We start from the raw sequence: 24,853 nt of genomic DNA, 5'->3' as shown, positions 1-24,853 counted from the left end.
GGTTCATTAAAATGTTGCTTCCTTTTGCTTTTACAAACTTTTTTGTGTTCTTGCGCATTCAGCTTTGTTGTTGTCAGTAGCCATAGCAGAATGTTACAAACTCTCCCCCAGACCATGAAAGTGGGCGGACTGTCAGATTCTCATTTAACTCCTTCTGCAGTCGGCAATAGACAGTGCAATCGGCTATTAAAGGGATACTGTGCAGCCGTCTAATGAAACCCAATAGCAAAAAATGATTTTTTCGCCCTTATGACATGCATGTAAGTAATAAAAAAACCAACACGGTTTCCAAAGGTGGACAACCCCTTTAAGTCATTTTTCACATGAACTTGCGCTAAATGAAGACTTGTGACCATGCGTTTGGTAAAGCAGTGCCTGTTTCTCTGAGAAATCTTTGATTAGGAGTGAAGTAAAGCAGAAAGTATTACCATAGTGGGCTGCTGAAAAGCAGAAGTCCTTTTTTCCCACTTCCTTCCTCACTGTGACTTGCCTCGAGCCTCTAATGATTGCACCTTCAGTGCGATGTAATTAGCGCCCACCCTCTGGTGTATGTGGGGTCGGATCTGGCCGCAGGATGCCGTGGAGTAAACTAATTGAAGTGCCACAAATTAGGATAAGATCTGTCCGATCGTGGCATGGCGAGGTAAGCTCAGGCTACTTCTCACTAGTTCTGCAGTCTGAGATTTGTGTGAGGCGACTGCTTATTCCTGTAACGTTTAGTCATTATGTGAGCGATACAGATATATTGGATGGTATTTCTTACGACCAGGTTACTTTTCTGCGTTTCCCACCCTTGTAACTTACTCTGATGTAGCACTTAAATACAGAAGCTCACGTTGCGCTCTAGGTTCAGAAACAATGTCACTTTTCTTAGCTTGTTTTTTTACATTTTTGCTGTCCTGCTGGTTCGCTATCAGTCAGCTTTGTTCTTGCTGTTTAGCAGGATAAGGAAAAAGCAAAAGACAAAGAAAAGGAGCCAAGCGATAAAGGCAAAGAGAAGCACAAAAGCAATGGACACGTATTTGTCACTGCAGCCATGATGGATACCCTAACATGCAAAGGCTGCGACAAGCCTTTCACCAAAAAGCCCGGCTATGTGTGTCAAGGTAAGCAGCAAGGGGTTTATGCCGCCTGCATTTGTTTCTTAGTGCTTGTTTTTAAGGAAACGGTTTCTCAACACATTTGTGAGTTGGCATTTCCCTTTTATTGTTCGGTTTGGACAGCAGATGCCACGAGAATGTGTCTTTTAAATAGTGGGTGGCCATTATGTCTGTGCTGTAGGAAACTGGAATGCAGCCTTTAGATTGAGCCATTATACAGTTTCTAGTATATATTCGGCCTCATTTATCAGAAACTGGCCTCGCTGCCCATAATAGCCAATCACAGTGCAGCTTTCCTTAGTCCTCCTTACACGTCCATATTTGCAGTACGCACGGTATCCTTTTTTTCACAGGTACCCATTATAACCTATGCTGCTATGCACATCTCCGTTTTTTTACACTGGCCGTGTGTCCTTGCAAAAGCACATGTCCATTTTCTTCCGGCAGCACCCATGACAAGGCCCAGTACAAGTCTATGGGTCCGTGTAAAATACACAGCTCACGGATGGCATCCATGTGCTGGACGTGTTTTACATTGCAAAAGTATAGGCGAAGCATTGTAATTTCATTCTTTTTTTCAACCAAACGGGAAAAAATACTGATGGTAAACATGGCGGGCACTCGGGGAGGACACACGGGTAGGACAGGGCGAGGAAATAAATTCCAGCATCAAAAGAAGGTAAAGATATTAAAACATGACTTTTAATAGCAACATTAAATAGATCTACAATCAAAAAAACTCAAAAATGAAATAAAAATAGGGGGAAAGGGAGGGGAATCAACAGGGTGGGCCACAGTCCTACTGGTTTCAGGCTCACAGGCGATTAGTAGAACACTCGGGGAGGACACCATGGATGGAAAGCACGGATGGCACCAGCGCTAATTGTTCCAGTACATGTGTAAACACGGCCGTGTGAAGGAGGCCTCAGAGTGTGGACATCATGACTTCAGCGTATCCTGCTGCAGCCGATCACCGAGCTTAGCCTCTATGCCCATGCAGGTGGCACAAGCTGCTGGGCTCTGTGATTGGCTGCAGTTGTGATGTGAGTTGTAGCCATGTCGTCACTGCCGTAGCCAGGAAACAAGGCCTAGCACTGGACTTTACCTCCGATTCTAATGTATTACTGCATAGTCTTCCGGAAGTGCATGGGAGATGAATACAATGCTCTGCAGGGGATGCCAAGTACGGGGCGCCTGTGTTCCACCTCGTACATTGCTTATATCCTGCTATTACCAGAGTGGAATTCCACTGGTCAGATGGGGGATTAGACCCACCAATCTCATATTGATGACCTGTCTTATAGGTTGGTGATCAACTTTAATAACTTTAATTTATGAGAAAGCCCTTTAAGGGTGCATTCACTTGCCCACATTTTCTGTGGTGGATCTGAACAAAGAATTTGCAGTGGATACAATGTAAAGCATTGGTAACAGAGCTACTGTGGGGTATTCGCCTGTGGCCTCATTTCCGTTGCTGATTTTGTTCCTGCAGCTTTTGGATAAGATTTCACCAAATCATTTTGCTTCTACTGTAATCCACTGTGGGTTTTCCACACACAAATCCAGATAGAAAATTCACGGAATATTTGCCACGCGTGGACTTACACTAAGCGTGAGCTCTGATTGAGCAGCACACAGAGCAAAGCGGCATTTTCTGTTTTGACTTCTTTGAAAAACTAATGCTACGTTCACATGTGGCATTGTAGCAGCATAATTTTTTGCGAATTACATGTAATTTGTCCACAGTACAAATTTAATAAAAATCAGCTTTATTCACCAAAAATACAGGAAAACCTGTTTTGCGTTTTTCACAGCATTTAACATTTTTATTGCTTTTTATGAGTGAAAAACACTGAAAGAATGGACATGCTGCAGATTTAAAATAGCTGCAATCCTCAAATTCAGTCAAGAAATAAATGTGCATACGATTCCTGAAACCTCGTAGCTTTCGCTGTTCCTGTAAAACTCAGCTTCTATTCCGCAGAAAAAATGCAGCTAAAACGTCACATGTGAACAGAGCTGGTCATTTTTTGGTTGAGTTCCTTTTCTAAGATCTCTGGTAGCTGTCAGTGTATAAAAGCTCTGGCTTTCAGTCTCTCGGTAATACTTTTAGCCAAGTACACCTGTTACTACAATGTATAAGGTTGGAGTCATAGAGCGTTGGTCAGGCATGCGGTTCTTCATGGGTGTGTGCTGCATATATAAACACTAGTGATGAGTGAACGTGCTCTGGTAAGGTGGTATCCCCACATGCTTGGGTGCTAACCCAGTGTATTCAGCGTGCTCGAAAAATGTGTTTGATTCGCCGTGGCTGCATGTTTGATGGATGTTCGACAGCCGGAACACATGCAGGGATTCCCTGTTTGTTGGGCTTGTGTTGCGGCTGTCTAAGAGCCACGAGACATGCAGTCGCGGAGTCTCGAACATCTTTAGAGCACGCTGAAGACGCTGGGTTTGAACCCGAGCACGTTCGCTCATGACTAATAAACGCACATACGGCACTGCGATGGTATATATGTATTTCTGGATATGTCGTCATTGTGTTCATCATCGGTGAATCATAGTCTCTGATCTTCAGATACAGTCTGTACAAATAGGTACATGGTGTAAGACAGGTTTGGTTACAATTATGTAACATCGATACATTGTGGACACAGCTCCTCGTGTTTATTCTGTTGTGATCTAATTTTAAATTACATTACCAGGCTCATAACCCATAATGCTATTTGAGGTACAGTACCAGTCAAATGTATGGACACACCTGTTCATGCAATGGTTTTCCTTGTTCTTTTTAGAACGTGCACATTGTGGCTTTGCTGCCTCCAGTCTGAATCCACAAAGAGACACATATGGAATTTATTAATGAAACCTTTGTGAAACAAACCAGAGTCCCTTAGAATGTAAGTCCGCAAGGACAGGGACCTCTCCTGTCTGTAACTGTAAATTTGTTCACTGTAAACGATATCTATAACCCTGTACGTAACCCCTTTTCTCATGTACAGTACCATGGAATTAATGGTGCTATATAAATAAATAATAAGAAGAAATATGTTAGTACTTAAATTCCTCAAAGTATCCCCCATTTTACTCTGACACCATAACACATCCATGGCATTCTCTTAAGGTGGTTTTCCTATGGAGAATGTACATTTTAGTCAGTAGATCTTGGAATAAATAGAAGTTCTACAATTAGATGCGTTTAAAAAATATTCATATAACACTCTATCATTATTCTGTGCTGAAAACTCTATTCCACAAAACAGAGAAGAACAATGTCAGAGTTGCGTTAAGTGGTCATACCCCCTCACACAGACTGGAATCATTAGTGATCAAACGTTGAATGTTTCACAATATGGCATCTTAAATATTACAGCTTGTTGCGGAGACTGAGCTCTGTACACAAAAAAAACAAAAGTTGTGACTTTCACAATATGATACAATAAATAAATAATTTTAGTTTAATGAGTGAACTTCTTGTGCGCGAAAGTAGTAAAATGTAAAAAAAAAATAATTATGTATCACTGTAATTATATCGACCCATATTATAAAACTATGCCATTATTTATGCTGCATGATGAATGTCGTGAGAAAGAAAAATCCCCAAAAGTGTTTGCTCACGCAGTTTCACAAAGCTCATGAATAATAGTACCTAAAAATGGAACAATTTCAAACTACAGCTTCTCCCACAAAAAATAAACCCTCACACAACGGTCTACAGAAAAATAAAAAAAAGGCTTTGGCCTCCAAATATCCTAAATTCCTCAAAAATTGATTTTAAGAAATGGAATATTTATTCGGACTCCCATGACCGCACCACGAGAGAGGGGATCCGCCTATTAGGAACAGGAAACCTACAGATACAAAAGGGCGGCACCTCTCCCACGTATCAGTTGGTTTCCTGTTCCTAAAGGGACTAGATCCTACAGAATTTTCAAGGATCCCAGGCCGGCCGATTCAGGTAGCGGTGGGGTCTCCTACCTCGGCCGGTGCGGAGATCCTGGAGACGTCACAGTGGTCCTGGTAGGGCTGCACGGCGGTGACGTTCACAGCAGGGAGCAGTCGCCGGTGGTGTTCTGTCTCTGGGGCCAGCTGGCGGCGCCCACCAGGATTTGCACGCCGCTCACTCATAGACCCCCGGCCGATCTCCTACACCTGGGGGGGGGGGGGGGCAGACAGCGAATCAGGGGGAAGCGCTTCATGTGTCTGCTGACCGGAGGAGGGGTTATATAAACAGGCTCCAGATCTGATGCCTTGCTTTCTGGCCTCAAAACCGTGAGGTATGGAGAGTTATCGTGAACTGCAGCCTCAACTGCTGGACGAGGTATGTCAGAAGCCCAAAGGGAAGGAGCATGACAGAAGGAGTGATGAGTCTGGTCGCAAAAGCTCCCCCAGACAGGGCTCTGGAGCGTCAGCCAGGAAGAATCCCCCCCATATTCCAGTATCTTTCTTTTTGGGCAACCACTGGTAAGTGATCTTCGAGAATGTTCACCTAGTGATGTGATTCCCCTCATATTCTTTATTTTAGGGGAAAAATGCATCAGCAAGACGAAACATAGAGAATGTGCCATCTGCGGAGTTCCCTTACCTGATTCGTGCCCTAAAAAACCATGTGCCCCCTGTATCCAGCAGACAGTAAGGTCTCAGGAAGGGGGAGGGCGTTAGGGCATTAGAGCATAGACTAGATTGCCTTACTTGCCCCCTCAGGTGGTGGAAGAATCCTTTAGTGTGGCAGCAACCCTGAAAGAGATGGTCAGGATGGAGGTTAAACAATCCATTAAGTCCCTATCTCAAGCAGGAAGCTCTAAATGCAAAGCTCCTCTGGTTTCTTCGGCGGATGAGAATAGAGATGAAGTTTCCTGCGATTCAGCTGCATCGTCCTCTTCCTCGGATGAAGACACTGCCCGCTTTTGTCTACTCCTTGAAAGGATAGATAAGTTAGTTAAGGCGGTCAGAGGGACAATGGGCATAGCAGAGCCCAAGCCTGTTATCCAGAGAAGAAATTATGTTTAGTGGATTGGAGCAAAAGAAGCGTAGAGTTTTTACTCTAAATGAAAAAATTCAGGAGCTTATTAATAGAGAATGGAAGAAACCTGAGAAAAAAGGTTCCTTGCCTCCAGCACAGAAACGCAGATATCCCTTTGGCTTACACAGCAGGTGGGGGTCCGGCTCCGCAGAATGTGAGGGAGCATTCCACCCGAGCGATAGCATCATCCTGGGCAGAAAGGTCTGGAGTGTCAATCGACTAGATATGTAAGGCGGCCACATGGTGATCCCCTTCCACCTTTTTCAAACACTATCGGTTGGACTTGGGGTTCTCCTCAGATCTCACCTTCGGGTGCTGCAGGCTATAGTCGCTCCCTAAGGTGGCTTACATCTCCGTAAATCTCTTGTGCTGTCATGGGAGTCCGAATAAAGCATTAAGCTACTTACCGGTAGCGGCATTTTTCGGAGGCCCATGACGGCACCCTTAGTTCCCTCCCTTTTCACGTAGGGGCTGCACTTCCTTAAAATAAAAAAAGATTTTCTCAAGTGTGATATCTGGATTGTTACTTTATTAAAGTTATAGTATTTGATTGTATATAATCTTTGTATAGCAGTGATCACCCCTGGACCCCCTGATTACCTGCTGCCGGCTCCATTTACAGCTCGTCTTCTGCTCCCCTCCAATGGCCCCCCCCCCTCCCCCCCCGTGCCTGACAGCCCATATCCCCTTGTCATCACCCCCTGCCCCCTCTGATCACCCCCTGCCCTCTGATCACCCCCTGCCTCCCTTTATCACACCCTGCCCTCTGATCACCCCCTGCCTCCCTTTATCACAACCTGCTGCCGACTCCATTTGCTCCTCTCCCACCCCTTTGCACCTGACAGCTCCATCCTGTCACCACACCACACACACACCAACCTGTGTACGTCAGGTTGGTGTGTGGTATAGTGTACGTCAGGTTAGTGTGTATGGTGTATACTACACCACACACCAACCTGACTTACACTACACCACACGCCAATCTGACGTACAGTACACCACACACACCAACCTGGTGTGTGGCGTGGTATAGTGTATGTCAGGTAGGTGTGTGTGTGTGGTGTATACTACACAACACACACCAACCTGACGTACACTACACCACATACCAACCTGACATACACTACATACTTTCAATATGTGACCGCTAACCATTGGAGCTAATTTTCCATTCAAAAAGTCAAATGGCGCTCCTTCCCTTCCGAGCCTTGCCGTGCGCCCAAACAGTGGTTTACTCCCACATGTGAGGTATCGGTGTACTCAGGAGAAATTGCCCAACAAATTATAGGATCCATTTTATCCTGTTGCCCATGTAAAAATTAAAAAAATTGAGGCTAAAATAAAATTTTTGTGGGAAAAAAGTACTTTTTCATATTTACGGATCAATTTGTGAAGCACCTGGGGATTCAAAGTGCCCACTATGCAGCTAGATAAGTTCCTTGGGGGGGGGGGTTCTAGTTTACAAAATGGGGTCACTTGTGGGGGAGCTCCAGTGTTTAGGCACACAGGAGCTCTCTAAATGCGACATGGTGTCCGCTAACGATTGGAGCTAATTTTTCAGTCAAATGGCGCTCCTTCCCTTCCGAGCCTTGCTGTGCGCCCGAACAGTGGTTTACCCCCACATGTGAGGTATCGGTGTACTCAGGAGAAATTGCACAACAAATTTTTGTATCCATTTTTTCCTGTTGCCCATGTAAAAAGTGAAAAAAATGAGGCTAAAATTTTTTGTGGAATAAAAGTACTTTTTCGTATTTACGGATCAATTTGTGAAGCACCTGGGTGGTTTACAGTGCTCACTATGCATCTAGATAAGTTACTTGGGGGGGACTAGTTTCCAAAATGGGGTCACTTGTGGGGGAGCTCCAATGTTTAGGCACACAGGGACTCTCCAAACGTGGCATAGTGTCCGCTAACGATTGGAGCTAATTTTTCATTCAAAAGTCAAATGGCGCTCCTTCCCTTCCGTGCCCTGTTGAACCCCCAAACAGTGGTTTTCCCCTACATATGGGGTATTGGCGTACTTAGGACAAATTGGACAACAACTTTCGGGTCCAGTTTCTCTTTTTACCCTTGGGAAAATAAAAAAAAAATTGTTGCTAAAAGATCATTTTTGTGACTAAAAAGTTAAATGTTTATTTTTTCCTTCCATGTTGCTTCTGCTGCTGTGAAGCACCTGAAGGGTTAATAAACTTCTTGAATGTGGTTTTGAGTACCTTGAGGGGTGCAGTTTTTAGAATGGTTTCACTTTTGGGTATTTTTAGCCATACAGACCCCTCAAACTGACTTCAAATGTGACGTGGTCCCTAAAAAAAAAAAAATGGTTTTGTAAATTTTGTTGTAAAAATGAGAAATTGCTGGCCAAATTTTAACCCTCATAACTTCCTAGCAAAAAAAAATGTTTACAAAATTGTGCTGATGTAAAGTAGACATGTGGGTAATGTTATTTACTATTTTGTGTCACATAACTCTCTGGTTTAACAGAATAAAAATTCAAACTTTGAAAATTGCTAAATTTTCAAAATTTTCGCCAAATTTCCGATTTTTTTTCCACAAATAAACACATAAATTATCAAAATTTACCACTAACATGAAGCCCAGTATGTCACGAAAAAACATTCTCAGAATCGCTGGGATCCGTTGAAGCGTTCCTGAGTTATTACCTTATAAAGGGACACTGGCCAGAATTGCAAAAAATGGCCAGGTCATTAAGGTCAAAATGGTCTGGGTCATGAAGGGGTTAATGCTTTTTTTTTTTTTTTTTTTTTTACTATTCTGACCAGTGGTTAGCTGTGCTGCAAGTCTGAACTGCCTGTGGCAGAGACAGCTCAGGGCCACAGAAGTGGCTGATTCAGCAGTGCACACTCCTTGCCTAGGAAGCGGGCCACTCTGAGACTGCAGGGTGGCCAGAAACATAGACAATAAAGGGACCACAACAGAATAAAAAAACTCCTCTTTTCTTGAGGGTGGAGAGGAGTTTCACATGACCAAAATTGCTTGTTTTTTACAATCAATTTGCAATTTTTCCCATTGATAAAGTTCCGACAACCCCTTTAATATGTTGCACCTTTTTACAGAACGTGGCATTATAGTCTGGTGAACTACAGATTCCATGAAAGAAATAAGTTTTGGTTGTAAATGTGGCATTTCTTAACCTGGCGGATAAACCGACCACACTGCAGTAAGGTATACTGATGTAGAAAAGGCCCAACTTGACATGGTCCGTTAAATCTTGACATCTTGTCACGGTCAAAAGTTTCTTTTCTTGTTACCTAGGACTGCTGCTGCTTTTAAGCTTAAGTGCTCGGAAACTGTCCTGGCTAGCTGGAAGCCCGTGCTTACAAGCTCAGTAGAAAAAAGCTTGTAAGCACTGCAGTGTACAATATTACTGTCTTAAGAACGGCAGAAAATATTGAGCAGTGCATTGAAAAATTCTTGTATTTACAAGCATTATGCAACAATATCCATTTATGAATATAGGAATAACCCTTTGTGGCCAGTTTTTCTGCATCATCGTGTGGATTTAACTGGCCCACAATACATGTAAATATGTATGTAAATAACAGCTTCTCTAATATATAATGTTTAATTTCCTAATTTTTCTCAAGATCTCTGCTGACAGTAATGAGGAAACATTTTCGTTTGTAGTAGAAATCTGAAAACCTAACCCAACCAGCGAAATATACATGGACGTGTAGTCCTGAGGCAGATGCTAATTGCCCCATATTAGGGGGAAAAATCCTTCCCAACTCAACATATGTTAATCCGACTAGCTCCCTGGTCCAGTGTCCGATCACAGAATCTGTTACCCATAACCTGTAATATTATATTTCTCAAGAAATGATCCAGGCTCTCCTTGAACTTTTTTAGTGAATCATCCATTGCAATATGTTGTAATAGACAGTTCCATAATCTCACTGTTCTTACAGTAAAGAATCTACTTCTGTGATGATTAAATCTTCTTTCCTGTAGATATAGGGGCTGCCCTTTTGTCATTTTTGCAAGTGTAGGTGTAAGGGGATGACTACACCGTGAATACCTGCTTGCCGGGGCTGGAACTATCAAGGCTGCATCCCCTGTTTACAGGGTGTGAGGGGGGGGGGGAGCAATAGCAAACGGGACCATCCCGCCTGACCGATGGGGGTGGGGAGATAAAAGGAGAAAGTACACACAGCAGAGCAGTTTGGCGCCAACCCAGGGCAGCGCGAAGAGAGGTGAGTGACGCGCTTTGCTCCCTGTTCCCCCACCGAGTAGCGGCGCTGCGGCAGCACCATCGACTGCAAAGGGACCGCACCAGAGAAAGAGAGAAGCCGGGAGTGCTGGAGCAATCCAGAGAGAGGGACTTCTGCGCTCAGGGAAGCCGTGTGTTCAGCAGCAGCCAGGGAGAGAAGTGCTCCGTCCTGAGAGCACCAGCCATGCACAGGTCAGCGTCCGTCGTCTCCTGCCGCCAGCCGTGGGGACCAGAGAGAAGGAGACGTGTAGTGTGAGCCCGGTGACTACCAGAGAACAAGGTGCCGTATGGCCCGTGTCTGTGAGTACAGCGCACGTGCCACATAAGAGTGACCAGGAACGGGACAGACACTTGCGCCCTGAAGTTGCCAGCGAATATTTGCCCAGACACTTGCGCCCTGACTTTGCCAGTTTATATTTGCAGAGCCACTTTGGGCTCGTACAGGACTGTGGCCCGTACCCTTGTCAGCCACTGCAGTATATGGACTAGGGGCTCAGCGGAAGGTATAGAGACCAACCGCTGCTGCCAGAAGACGGGGCATTGTTGCCCACAATACCCCATTGGAAAAGACTGCCAGCCGTTGTCGGTGCTATTCACTTCATGGACTTAGGAACCACTGACTTTCATCACAACTGCCGTGATCTGAACCGTTGCTCTTCAGCTCACAATATCCTTTGCCATTTGAACTGTTTAATCCCATGTTTAACCCTTTACCTCCCTGCGCGGAGTATTCCCCTGTTGTTAAACTTGTTAACCCTTGCTCTGCTTCCTGTCTGTCACTGCATCCTGCAACCTGCTCACACTTGGCGTAGTCAGCAGGATGCAGTCTACAAGCGCAGAGGTGGCAGACCAAGTGGTCGGGGGTGCCCCAAGGGCCACTATACTGCTGGGGGCAGTGTTGAGCAACCTCCCAAAGTTTACGGGGAACACTCTGCTAGGGAACTGGACTGAGTGAGTCAGGGGTCTGTTGAGAATGCGCCCCATGACCCCCATAATGGAGGCAGTGATTGCCCTGATGGCTCTGAACGGAGAAGCGAGGATCTCCATTATGTTACAGCCTCCCCATGAGCGTGATACCTTTAATAAGGTGCTACAAAATCTAGAAGAGATGCACGGAGACCCCACAGATGTCGGAGAATTGCGCATGCATTTTTTCCGCCATGTCCAAAGGGAGGGGGCGTCCGTGACCCAATACATGAACGCACTGCAGGAGATCCACTCTGCAGTTGTCAAGCGAGATAGCATAGGGGTAGGACCCCCTGACATAGTGCTGCGAGACCAGCTAGTGACAGGCTGTAGAGATGCACTGCTTAAGCAAGCTTTCCATGAGCATCTGCGAGCTAACCCGCGCATGACTTTGCAGAGATTGGACAGAGGCGCGCAAAAGAGAGCAGGAGCTGGGGACCATAGCCTTGGCAAGGATGGTCCGGAGCCACGAAGTACTTACCCCGAAAGAGGAAGAGCTGGAATGGTCAAAAATCGCGGGTGAGGTAAGCCCACCGGCATCAGGGGCTTATCTGCAGCATTCTGTAATGCTGTAGATAAGCCGCCGATGTTACCTGAAAGAGGAGAAAAAGACGTTAGATTATACTCACCCAGGGGCGGTCCCGCTGCTGGTCAGGTCGGATGGGTGTCTCTAGTCCGCTGCGGCGCCTCCCATCTTCATTACAAGACGTCCTCTTCTGATCTTCAGCCACGGCTCCGGCGCAGGCGTACTTTGCTCTGCCCTGTTGAGGGCAGACAAAGTACTGCAGTGCGCAGGCGCCGGGCCTCTGACCTTTCCGGCGCCTGCGCACTGCAGTACTATCCTCTGCCCTCAAGAGGGCAGAGCAAAGTACGCCTGCGCAGGAGCCGTGGCTGAAGATCAGAAGAGGACGTCTTGTAATGAAGATGGGAGGCGACGCAGTGGACTAGAGACACCCATCCAACCTGACCAGCAGCGGGACCGCCCCTGGGTGAGTATAATCTAACGTCTTTTTCTCCTTTTTCAGGTAACATCGGGGGCTTATCTACAGCATTACAGAATGCTGCAGATAAGCCCCTGATGTCGGTGAGCTTACCTCACCCACGATTTTCGGGGTGACAGGTTCCCTTTAAGTCAAGAGAATAAAGTTGTTAGAGGAGAGATGCGGAGCATAAGAAAAACTCCAACAGCAGCCCCAAAATTTACTTCCAGATCCTGGGGTGACTAGCGACTATGGAGGGGATTTGCCTCTCGAGGAGGACTGCGATACAGACCAAAGCGCCCACCAGACAGTCTTGGAAGTGAGTGTTGGACGTGTAGAAGAATGCTGCACCTGGCAAGAAGTTACCCTACAAGAGAAAGCTGACAGCGAAGGTTCTCTCACCCCTCCGAAGGTCATGCTCACTGGAGAGAACACCGCACCTGGAGGGAATGGTACGGTGAGCGAAGGGGAACCCCACCCAGAGCAAGACAGAGCCACGACGTCAGATGCCGAGAAGAGAGGGAGAACGTGTCGACTGTCTATGGTGAGATGTCTGCGCTGTTCTGGCATGTGGAGGCGAATCGGGTGGAACGCCAAATTGGATCCGATGGGCCCGTCTGTGAGGATCAACCTGAATAGTCCACCGAAGTATATCATGTTCCTGCCTGTTACAAGATCCCGAAGGAGGGGAACAAATGCCAGGTGTCCCTGAAATGCCCACTCCCACGGTACCCAATTGTGAGGAGGAAGAACCACTTGCTCCGTTCTCTGATGTGAATGGTTTGCGGTCCGTCAGTCCAGGGGAAGTACATAGGCCTGAAACTCCAGAGATGGATGCTCTGTTGAACCCGTGTGTACTCCCGTCCTCTATGACCCAACCTGACTCTACCACTCAACATGAAGTTCTGAGGACTCCTGACGAGCAAATTCAAGAGGAGCCTCAAGGTACTCAGTGTGGCCACGCTGGAGTTACGCCCCTGCGGTATGCACAGGACAATTTCTTTTGGCAAAATGTAGTGCAAGAGAGGCAGAAATGGATGCAAAACTGTGGGCATCTGTCCCACCTCCGGAGTACATACAGGAACACAGAGTTCTCGCCTGTGGAATGGCGAGCTAAAGGATAGGGGGCGACCGCAACATGGGTACCTGCTTGCCGGCGCTGGAACTGTTGAGGCTGCATCCCCTGTTTCCGGTGGGAAGCAATAGCAAGCCAGGCAGGTGAGTCCCGTGTACATGTGTGCTGCCAAGTCCCGGGTACATGTGTGCTGCCGAGTCCCGGGTACATGTGTGCTGCCGAGTCCCGGGTACATGTGTGCTGCCGAGTCCCGGGTATATGTGTGCTCATAGGGCTGTCATCAGTGGTAACTTTAGGTGAGGTGGGTAGTAGCAGCGATCTCTCCGGATGGGGTCCGCACCACATATCCTGTTGGCCATGTTTAGACTCTTTCTGTAGAAACTGTTTACATATCACACATTAGATCTTAGAGAACGTGGTGAAATTGATGGAATATTTCCGCCTCTGATACTGAGTAGGTGGCTTTGCTCATGACAAATCCTTATATTTTTGCGGGTGGAAATCCCTGTGTTTCATTGTGTGGAAGCGTGTGCATTCCACTGTGTGTGTACGTATGAAGTGTGCGCTCCACCTCCTGTGACTACACTGTGAAGAATGTAAGTATGGACACAGACGCTGATCAGCGAGCGCCAGTCACAGGTGCCGAGAGGCTGCAGAGAATGCGGCTGGATCGCCTCTATGGGGAGAGTAAGTGCCCACTTCTTCCAGTCCCTGCATGTTTCTTACATTGGGGTCTCTAGAGCGTACAGTTTCCCTTGTAGAGTGATTGTTTTACTTCTGGAAAAATTGCTGGTAACAAACGTCCTCGTGCTCCACAGACGCTTCTTATTCACTGATGTAGCTGGGGTGTCATTTGCCGTAACGCATCTTCATATCAACATGTTATGTCATTCTCCTTATGGCTGTATGTGAACAGTCAAGACAAGTTCAGCTCTGCTACATCGTTACAGGGTGCTGTTTGCGAGAGGAAGGTGGATTACTCAGTAACGATGTGACGCTGTATTTTTCTGAGGTTGTACTTTACAAGGATCCGCCAGAATGAGCAGGGCTCTCGAGAACTAGTGACTCCTCCGTGGGGTAGAGCACTTCTAGAGCGCCTGCTGTCGCCTGTCCTATGTCCGTGGGTATGTCGTCTGGTTGGATTTGTGTAGTCTATGGATTGTAGACAACAGACTGAGTACAAGTTTTAGGAACTGGTTACTCGCTGTGACTGTACATTGGGCACAGGGATTTTTATCACTGTACATTTTATTGGGATTGTTACACTCTGATTCAGAGGCATTGTGCAGTATATATTACTATAATAGATGTAAAATGGTTTTTCATAAACTCAACATCATGCGTCCCCCGTTTCTGTACATACAGAATTAATCATGTATGCCAACACAACCTATTATTAAATCTGCACTGATTTCCAGCTATCACCATCAATGACCCCCACGGGATCCATCTTCCAGTAGTGCTAATGCTGTCAGTCTACGATCTCAAATGAATCCAATGACCCCCATCTAATAGAACATCTGACGCTCCGGTTGTAGAACTACTCGGCTATGCTGTTCCAAAGATCCCACCAATACCTTCTACATTGTACCTATTGACTGCTAGTTCATGAAAAACACATGTACCTATGACCCTGTCTAATAAAACATAGACACTCCCAGGCATCCTTATTGCCCTAACAGTCATGCTGCATCACAGATCAGCTATTCTGTGCTCAGCTCTCCTATGCATGGAGAGAAGATCCCCATGAACCAACAATGAAATGTGGCATTTGTAAATGGTAGTTAAAGAGATTGTCCAGGACTTAGTTTAGGCACATAGTAATAAAAACAACATAACAAACAGTTACCTACCTGTCTGTTGTCTGTCGGAGCTGGCTCAGGGCAGTCACAGACTGCTTATGCTGGTGATTCAGCTGCTCCATGTCAACAGAGCAGCTCTTCTTCTACTGGTGTAACTGCCGACATCATACTGATGGACAGCCAGCTTCCCGCAGTTAGGCAGCAGGGAGCCAGCTGTCAATCAACATGATGGCAGCAGTCACACCTTGTCAACTGAGCAGAAGAAAAGCTGCTGCTCTGTCGACGTAATGTCAGCAGAAGCTGCTGAATCCACAGCAGAAGTGGTCTGTGACGTTTTGAGCTGGCAAAATTGGCTACGGGCACAACAGGCATGTAGTTAGCAAGTACCTGCCTGTTAGTTCTTAGGCACATTGCCTAAATAGTCCTCGATTATCCCTTTATTATTGGTCAAATAGTAGGTTACAGTCGCTACATCCAATACTATTATTGGTCACTTCACTCTTATAAATAGAATTGTCCTGTTGAGCTCTATATCTGTCAGGAAGCACACGAGAGCAGAAATAGGGACCTGCAGTACTAAGGAAAAGCAGGGTGCTGCTGGGAAAGGTAGTTTTACCGTTCATTCAGCTCTGTGAAGCTGGAGGCACAGAGTGCCACAAGGAGATGAAAATGTTTTTTTGTTGGGCTTGTACTGTATGTTAACACTAGTCATGTAGATACTGTGATTTGTGAAAAGTATTGTCATTGTAGGAATGATCCTTAAGGGGACGCTGTCAGTCGATTTATACTGCCCCAACCATTAGTGGCATGAGTCAGAGCCTGGCTGCCCAATTGCAGCCAGATATGTTTTGTTTCAGAGAAAACTTGGTTTGAAGAGCCAGCCGTGGACCATAGGCGGAGACATGACTAGTCCGGTGCGGCCCCCAGCTGACATTTTCCTGCCCCGCTCCAGGTGATTGGCCACATAGTGAGAGACCTGTCAGTGAACTAGAGTGGGGTGAGTAGTTGCTAGCTGGGACGTCGCCAGACTGGTCGCATGTCTCCATGTTGGTCCAGGCCGGCTTCTGTTCAGAAAGAGCGTGGCTATAATCGTGCTGCCAGGTTCTGGTTCAAGCTGCTGGGGTTTGAGCTGCATGCATCGACTGACAGGTTGTCTTTGAAGGAAATAATCCCATTAGTTGGCCACGTATGCCACAGTATGCATATGATGGCCTATGGTGGAGCCTTCTTATACATTTGGTAGACGTTTACCATGATTTAAGCATACAGTGGCACATATCACACATTAGATTTTTTTCTGAAAATGAGTATCACATATGACATACAAAAAGAAATCTGCTGTTTTATTGTATATACGGCAAATACGCTGACCTTCGTGTTCTGGCCGAGTGTACACAGCGCTTTGGAGCTGCTGTTCCTTATGGTCGGTGGAGGCTGTATATCTGTGTGAGCTGTTCCTCATGGTCACTGGAGGCTGTATATCTCTGTGCGAGCTGTTCCTCATGGTCACTGGAGGCAGTATATCTGTGTGAGCTGTTCCTCATGGTCACTGGAGGCTGTATATCTCTGTGCGAGCTGTTCCTCATGGTCACTGGAGGCAGTATATCTGTGTGAGCTGTTCCTCATGGTCAGTGGAGGCTGTATATCTGTGTGAGCTGTTCCTCATGGTCAGTGGAGGCTGTATATCTCTGTGAGCTGTTCCTCATGGTCAGTGGAGGCTGTATATCTGTGTGAGCTGTTCCTCATGGTCAGTGGAGGCTGTATATCTGTGTGAGCTGTTCCTCATGGACACTGGAGGCTGTATATCTGTGTGAGCTGTTCCTCATGGTCACTGGAGGCTGTATATCTGTGTGAGCTGTTCCTCGTGGTCAGTGGAGGCTGTATATCTGTGTGAGCTGTTCCTCATGGTCAGTGGAGGCTGTATATCTGTGTGAGCTGTTCCTCATGGACACTGGAGGCAGTATATCTGTGTGAGCTGTTCCTCATGGACACTAGAGGCTGTATATCTGTGTGAGCTGTTCCTCATGGTCAGTGGAGGCAGTATATCTGTGTGAGCTGTTCCTCATGGTCAGTGGAGGCTGTATATCTGTGTGAGCTGTTCCTCATGGTCAGTGGAGGCAGTATATCTGTGTGAGCTGTTCCTCATGGTCAGTGGAGGCTGTATATCTGTGTGAGCTGTTCCTCATGGTCAGTGGAGGCAGTATATCTGTGTGAGCTGTTCCTCATGGTCAGTGGAGGCAGTATATCTGTGTGAGCTGTTCCTCATGGTCAGTGGAGGCTGTATATCTCTGTGAGCTGTTCCTCATGGTCAGTGGAGGCTGTATATCTCTGTGAGCTGTTCCTCATGGTCAGTGGAGGCTGTATATATGTGTGAGCTGTTCCTCGTGGACACTGGAGGCAGTATATCTCTGTGAGCTGTTCCTCATGGTCAGGGGAGGCTGTATATCTGTGTGAGCTGTTCCTCATGGACACTGGAGGCAGTATATCTGTGTCAGCTGTTCCTCGTGGTCAGTGGAGGCTGTATATCTCTGTGAGCTGTTCCTCATGGTCAGTGGAGGCTGTATATATGTGTGAGCTGTTCCTCATGGTCAGTGGAGGCTGTATATCTCTGTGTGGTGTATGTTGCGCTGTATACATTGTTGCATATTGTATTGTAATCCAGGTTGTGTTACTGTCTGCGGGCTATTATACAATCATTCAGATGTAGGCAGTAGACTGGTGGTGTTACAGGATTTATCTGTGGCTCCGTCAATTCTGTGTATAGTAGTAATAACAATAATCTTTATTTTATAATAATCTTTATTTTTATATAGCGCTAACATATTCCGCAGCGATTTACAGTTTGCACACATTATCATCGCTGTCCCCATTGGGCCTCACAATCTAAATTCCCTATCAGTATGTCTTTTGAATGTGGGAGGAAACGGGAGTACCAGGAGGAAACCCACACATACACATACAAACTCCTTGCAGACGTTGTCCTTGGTGGGGTTTGAACCCAGGACTCCAGCGCTGCAAGGCTGCTGTGCTAACCACTGCGCCACCGTGCTGCCTCCTGTATAGTTATACTATACGACCTCAACCCACTAATCTTATTAAATCAGAATTATTCTTTTAGATACTTTTCAACTCAAATCTAGAATTATTAACTTGATGGCGTGCATTTCCAGTGTTCATACATTGTGTCCTAGCGGAGTACCAATACTGAAGTTGATATAAGATCCTCATTATGTAGGATAGGCGACTTGTCTGTGTGAGTAAAATGTGTTTATTTTTGTGGAGTTGTTTTTTCATAGCATGGAATGACACTGAAATATTCTGTACAGATGTAGCATAGTGGCTGTGCCCTTTGTTATGATTAGGCCCAGTTCACGCAGCGGTATTAGTCTAGATCTCCTGACGTGGATGCTGACTTGAAGCCCCCATCAGATACAATGGCAAGTTTCATAATTCCATTTAACAATGTGGGATATGTAGAAAAGGTAGTGTAACGAAGTTACTTTATAGTGCGGCTTTCTTAAAGAGACTTTTTCTCTTGCCATAAATATGTACCACATATACTAGCAGTGTTCCCCAACTCCGGTTCTCAAGAGCCACCAACAGGTCATGTTTTGAGCATTTCCTTAGTATTGCACAGTTCATTGAATGCTTGCCTGTCCAGGTGATGCAATTATCACCTGTGCAATACTAAAGGTACCGTCACACATAACGATATCGTTAACGATATCGTTGCTTTTTGTGATGTAGCAACGATATCGTTGTGTGACAGCGACCAACGATCAGGCCCCTGCTGGGAGATCGTTGGTCGCTGGGGAATGATCAGGACTTTATTTCGACGCTGGATCACCCGCTGACATCGCTGAATCTGCATGTGTGATGCCGATTCAGCGATGTCTTCACTGGTAACCAGGGTAAACATCGGGTTACTAAGCGCAGGGCCGCGCTTAGTAACCCGGTTTTTACCCTGGTTACCATTGTAAAAGTAAAAAAAAAAAAAACACTACATACTTACATTCCTGTCACGTCCCTCAGCGTCAGCTTCCCTGCGTCCCCCAGTGTCAGCGCCAGCCGTAAAGCAGAGACGTCACCGCTCTGCTTTCCGGCCAGCGCTTACACAGGGCAGGGAAGCTGATGCTGGGGGACGCGACAGGAATGTAAGTATGTAGTGTTATTTTTTTTTTTTTACTTTTACAATGGTAACCAGGGTAAACATCGGGTTACTAAGCGCGGCCCTGCGCTTAGTAACCCGATGTTTACCCTGGTTACGGGGGACTTCGGCATCGTTGGTCGCTGGAGAGTTGTCTGTGTGACAGCTCTCCAGTGACCACACAACGACTTACCAACGATCATGGCCAGGTCGTATCGCTGGTCGTGATCGTTGGTAAATCGTTAAGTGTAACGGTACCTTAAGGAAATCCTCAAAACATGACCTGTTGGTGGCTCTTGAGGACCGGACTTAGGGAACACTGTACTAGAGTATAAACCGACCCGAGTATAAGCAGAGACCCCTAATTTTGCCACAAAAAACTGGGAAAACTTAATGACTCAAGTATAAGCCTAGGGTGGGAAATGCAGTAGCTACTGGTACATTTCAAAAATAAAAATTGATACCAATATAAGTAAAATTAATTGAGACATCAGTAGGTTGTGTTTTTGAATATCCATATTGAATCAGGAGACCCATATAATGCTCCATACAGTACACGATGGGCCCCATAAGATGCTCCATATTAAAATGTGCCCCATATAATACAGCATAAAAGGTTAATGATGGCCCATAAGATGCTCCATAGAATAATATGCCTCATAAAGGATGATGGCCCCATAATATGCTCCATAGAATAATATGTCCCATATGCTGCTGCGATTAAAAAAAAAAAAAAAAAAAATGACATGCTCACCTCTCGTCTCTGGGCACCACGTGCAGGAGTCGCCCCTGGCTCAGGCCCCTAACACTTGCGATATTCAGCTGTTCCCGTTCCACCACCGCGCGCTGCTGTCTTCCGGGTCTCTGCAGTGACTGTTCGGGCAGAGAGTGCGCACTAACCACGTCATCGCGCCTGACCTGAATGTCACAGCCAGGGGACGCGGAAGACAGAGCCAGGCAGTGGAACGGGGACAGGTGAATATCGCATGGCTCACCCTCCCCCGTCAAACTCGCATCCTCCTGGCGCGGTCTGCTCGTCCTTGCTTCTCAGATGGTGTCTGGAGCACGTCGGCAGCTTGTTCCTGTGCTCAGTGGTCACATGGTACCGCTCATTAAAGTAATGAATATGCGCTCCACGCCTATGGGAGTGGAGTCGCGTCCATATTAATTACTTTAATGAGTGGTACCACGTGACCGCTGAACACAGGAAGAGCTGCGGGCGCCGGAGACCATCGGAGAAGCAGGACGTGCAGACCGCGTCGGAAGCAGGTGAGTTTGATGTGACAGCAGCCACTCCTACCGCTCTCCCTCCCCTGCCGACCCCCTGGGACAATGACTTGAATATAAGCCGAGAGGGGCACATTCAGCCTAACAAAAATGGGCTCAAAATCTCTGCTTATACTCGAGTATATACGGTAATTTGTCCTCCTGAATTTGTCCTTTGTTCTTGCACTTCTCTGTTCCTGAGATGGGTCACCTCCCTCCTGTATGTAAATCTAGTCTTGTTAGCCAATTGGTCGAGGACCTCAATAGTGTGTCCTCTCAATAGTGATGGGCGAATGTACTCGTTGCCTGGCAACCAGGCAACCCCCACATGTACTCAGCCTGGCTAGTAGCTGTAAATCATTCAGCTGCCGCGATGAAAACTTAATCTCCGAACACTAACAAATACTCGGAGACCACCCGAGCGTGCTCAAGATAACCCGAGCAACAAGTATATTCGCTCATCACTAGACCTCAAGACGATTCCCCCAGAGAAGAAATGATAACCATGGCATGTATACCATGAAAAAAGATTGCACATTTATGGAAAGTGGTAGTTTCTCTTTATAAACTTTGTCACATAGATACAGATAGTATATTAGATGATTGCATTTTGGAATTATTTCAGTAGGACTTTTTATTCCAGGACATGTTGATTCTTAGTAATATGTCTACTATCTGCCATCATGTTGACTGGTCTTCGCTCTTCCTTATTGTTGTACTTATAAATTTCTCAGTTACGTAGGAAATGTGTCTAGCAGGGCACTTTTATTGTCAGGAATGTAACTCTTGGTCACGGCACTTGTGTAATTCTCTAGGTAACCTGAGTTGATTTTGACTTTTATTGCGATTGCATGTAAAAATTCAGTTTAGGCCTGTTTGTCATGATGACACTCCATTGTCCGTACATTTCATCTACTTGTTTTCTTTGTCTGTTTTGTGTCCAAGGTCACTTTGATTTTAGGTGAGTTGATTGTTGTAAAATATATTTACTGTAGACCGCAAGTTACAGTGGGTATACACACCCCTATTAAAATTCCATGTTTTTGTCATGTTAAGGCTACTTTCACACATCAGGTTTTTTGTTTCAGGCTAAATTCGGCTCTTGGGAGAAAAACAGGAACCAGAAAATATAAAAACCGGATCCGGTTTTTTCCCCATTGACTTGTGTTAGCGCTGGATGGCCAAGCGTTCCTTCCTGTTTGATGCCGGATCCGGCGTACACTTGATTCCGGCATCTGGGAAAAAACGTCTACTGTAACGTTTTTTGTCTCAGGCGAAAAAGCCTGAAGCGCCGGTGCTTCCGGCTGTTTGCTAGAATGGAAGCCTATGGGAGCCGGAAGGTGCCGGATGCAGAAAATGGTGGATCCGGCGGCCTGATCCGTTTTTTTAAACTGAGCATTCTCCAATCTTTTTTTTTTTATACAATAATCTAGATAGGCTAGCCGGATCCGTAAAAAAAACCCGGATCTGTCGCATCAGTTTTTCACAATCTGCGCCGGATCCAGTTTTTCCAACATTCGCCGGATTTAGCCTGAAACAAAAAACCTGATGTGTGAAAGTAGCCTAAGAAATCATACCAAGAAGTCCAACTTCAGAACTCTTTCCATCTTTTTGCATTCAAATTTTAATGTCCCCAATAATTTGTACAAGTCCATTGAGAAACAATCTGAGATCATTTTGAGGAGGAAAATAAAAAACAACAAAACTAAAATAATGTGGTTGTGTGAGCACCCTCTTATAATTGGGGACAGGTTTTGTGTTCAGAATCAGCCAATCACATTTATACTCATGCTAATTAGTAGTCCACATCTGCCATCATTTACAGTGATTCCGATTAAATCCGTATAAAGTGCCGCTGTTCTAGAAGGATTTTCCTGATGTTTGGCTAGTTGCACTTTCCAGTGAAAGCCATGATCTGTAACCCGCTTACAACACAGCAAACAGATCTTGTTGAAAGTTATCAGTCAGAAGGTTTCCAAGTCATTAGATATACCATGGACCACTGTGCAGATAGCCATGATTAAGTGGCTTAAATTCAGCATAACTGTGACATTATCTAGGAGAGGACATCCCCTCAAAAAATCAATGAAAAGACACCAAAAAAATTGGTACAGGAGGTTGCCAAAGGCCTGCAGCAACATTAAAGAAGCTACAGGAATTTCTGGCAAGTGCTGGTTGTATATTGCATGTGACAAGATGTCTGTGGAGTACGGTGACAAGACGGAGGCCTTTTCTTTAAAAAAAACCAAAACAAGCCCCAGTATGTTCTGCCAAAAGCTACATCACGTATGCCAAAAGCATGTGGGCAAATGTGTTAGGGCTGTTGAAACCAAAGTCGAACTTTTTGGCCATAATCCCAAAAGGTATATTTGGCGCGAAGCCAACACTGCATATCACCAAAAGATACCCAGGGTGAAGCAGGGTGGAGGTAGCATTTTGCTATGAGGCAGTTTTTTGAGTGGTTGACCTGGCGCTATAGTGAAGGCGGAGAGATTTGTGTACAGTTCTAAATATCAGTCAATCTTGCGCCAAATTGGCAGAATATCTTGGGTCTTAGCCATCTGTACTATGAGGTACCGTCCAATCAACCTTGCTGCATTTGGTTGAATATGTGCAGAAAGTATAACCCTGTACAATTCAGAAATCATCCGGCTGCTTCTGTCTTCAGACATATCATCAATAAACACTAGTGATCCAGTGCCGTTAGAAGCCATGCATGACCCATGCCATCACACTGTCTCTACCATGTTTTACAGAGGATGTGGTGTGATTTGGAGCATGAGCCATTCCAGGCCTTCCCCATGCTCTTTTCTTCCCATCATTCTAAAATAGGTTGATCTTGGTTTCATCTGTCCAAAGAATGCTTTTCCAGAACTGGGCTGGCTTTTTACATGTTTTTGGCAAAGTATAATCTAGCCTTTTTTATTTTTAAGGCAGATTAATGGTTTACACCTTGTTGTGAACCCTCTGTATTTGATCTCATGATGTCTTCTCTTTATGGTAGACTTAGATATTGACACACCTGGAGCGTGTTCACTTGGGGCAATCATCCACCACTGTTGTCTACCATGGACATTCAGGCCTTTTTGTGTTCCCAAGCTGACCAAGGCGTTGCTTTTTACTTGCAGAATATAGCATACTGTTGATTTGGCCACTCATAAAATTTCTGCTATCTGTTGGATTTCTTTTTTTTTTTTTTTTCTGTCTATCAATGGTCTGTTTCTCTGACATTGACCACATGTTGTGGGTTCACAGTAACCTCTTCCAAATGCAGATGCCACACCTGGAACTGGATGCAGACCTTTTACCTGCTTAATTGATGATGGATTAACAAGGGAAAAGCCCATGCAGTCCATTAAAGAGCTTTTAAGATAATTGTGCAGTAACGTTTGGTCCCTTTAAAAAGAGGCAGCTACTAATAAAAGCTACTATTAAATAGTTTTATTCCTAAACCTTTACTCAAATTAGTATGGGAATACCCTAAAATTAAAGCAGAGAGTCTGAACTCTAAGCCCATACTGATTATATAACTGGGTCTTGAATTTGTTTTGGTAAACCGCTAAAATGCCAAAACTTGTCGCTGTCCAGATGGACCTAACTGTATATTTTTGTATTTTCTGTCATGTCATTTTTAGCATCTAAACTGTCCCCATTACGATGTTAGTGATGTAGTGTGCATTATATAGTTAGATCGTACTTGCTCATGTACTCATAGGGGTGTGCTTCATTTTCATTCAGGCACGGGCATCACCGCCCACACAATTTGATTGATGTTCTGCGCCGATGTCTCTCGAATCAGCTGTAAATTCCTGCTCTTGTGCACTGTATCGAGAGGGGAAGCCGCACTTGCGCAGTATGTAGCATGGGTCCGCTCTTGTGCAGTGTGTAGTGTGGCTCCGTGCTTGCGCGGTGTATGGCGTGGGTCCGCCCTTGCGCGGTGTGTGGCGTGGGTCCGCCCTTGCGCGGTGTGTGGCGTGGGTCCGCCCTTGCGCGGTGTGTGGCGTGGGTCCGCCCTTGCGCGGTGTGTGGCGTGGGTCCGCCCTTGCGCGGTGTGTGGCGTGGGTCCGCCCTTGCGCGGTGTGTGGCGTGGGTCCGCCCTTGCGCGGTGTGTGGCGTGGGTCCGCCCTTGCGCGGTGTGTGGCGTGGGTCCGTGCTTGCGCGGTGTGTGGCGTGGGTCCGTGCTTGCGCGGTGTGTGGCGTGGGTCTGTGCTTGCGCGGTGTGTGGCGTAGGTCCGTGCTTGCGCGGTGTGTGGCGTGGGTCCGTGC

General features: G+C 46.0%; 1 protein-coding gene across 7 annotated transcripts in view; it reads left to right on the top strand.

Annotated features, from left to right (window-relative positions):
• AKAP13 (A-kinase anchoring protein 13) overlaps positions 1–24,853 on the top strand; it is a 303,165-nt gene that overhangs the window by 238,861 nt on the left and 39,451 nt on the right. For 6 of the 7 annotated variants that reach the window (XM_069766257.1, XM_069766253.1, XM_069766256.1 and 3 more), the window contains one exon: positions 941–1,106. In XM_069766257.1, the coding sequence (XP_069622358.1) occupies positions 941–1,106 (166 nt within the window). The remainder of the gene's footprint in view (positions 1–940; positions 1,107–24,853) is intronic. The other variant, XM_069766254.1, reaches the window with a different exon arrangement.

Source organism: Ranitomeya imitator, chromosome 4 (genome assembly GCF_032444005.1).
Source record: "Ranitomeya imitator isolate aRanImi1 chromosome 4, aRanImi1.pri, whole genome shotgun sequence".
Lineage (NCBI taxonomy): Eukaryota > Metazoa > Chordata > Amphibia > Anura > Dendrobatidae > Ranitomeya > Ranitomeya imitator.
The sequence above is the reverse complement of the archived record's forward strand: the minus strand, read 5'-3'. Positions and strand labels throughout refer to the sequence as shown.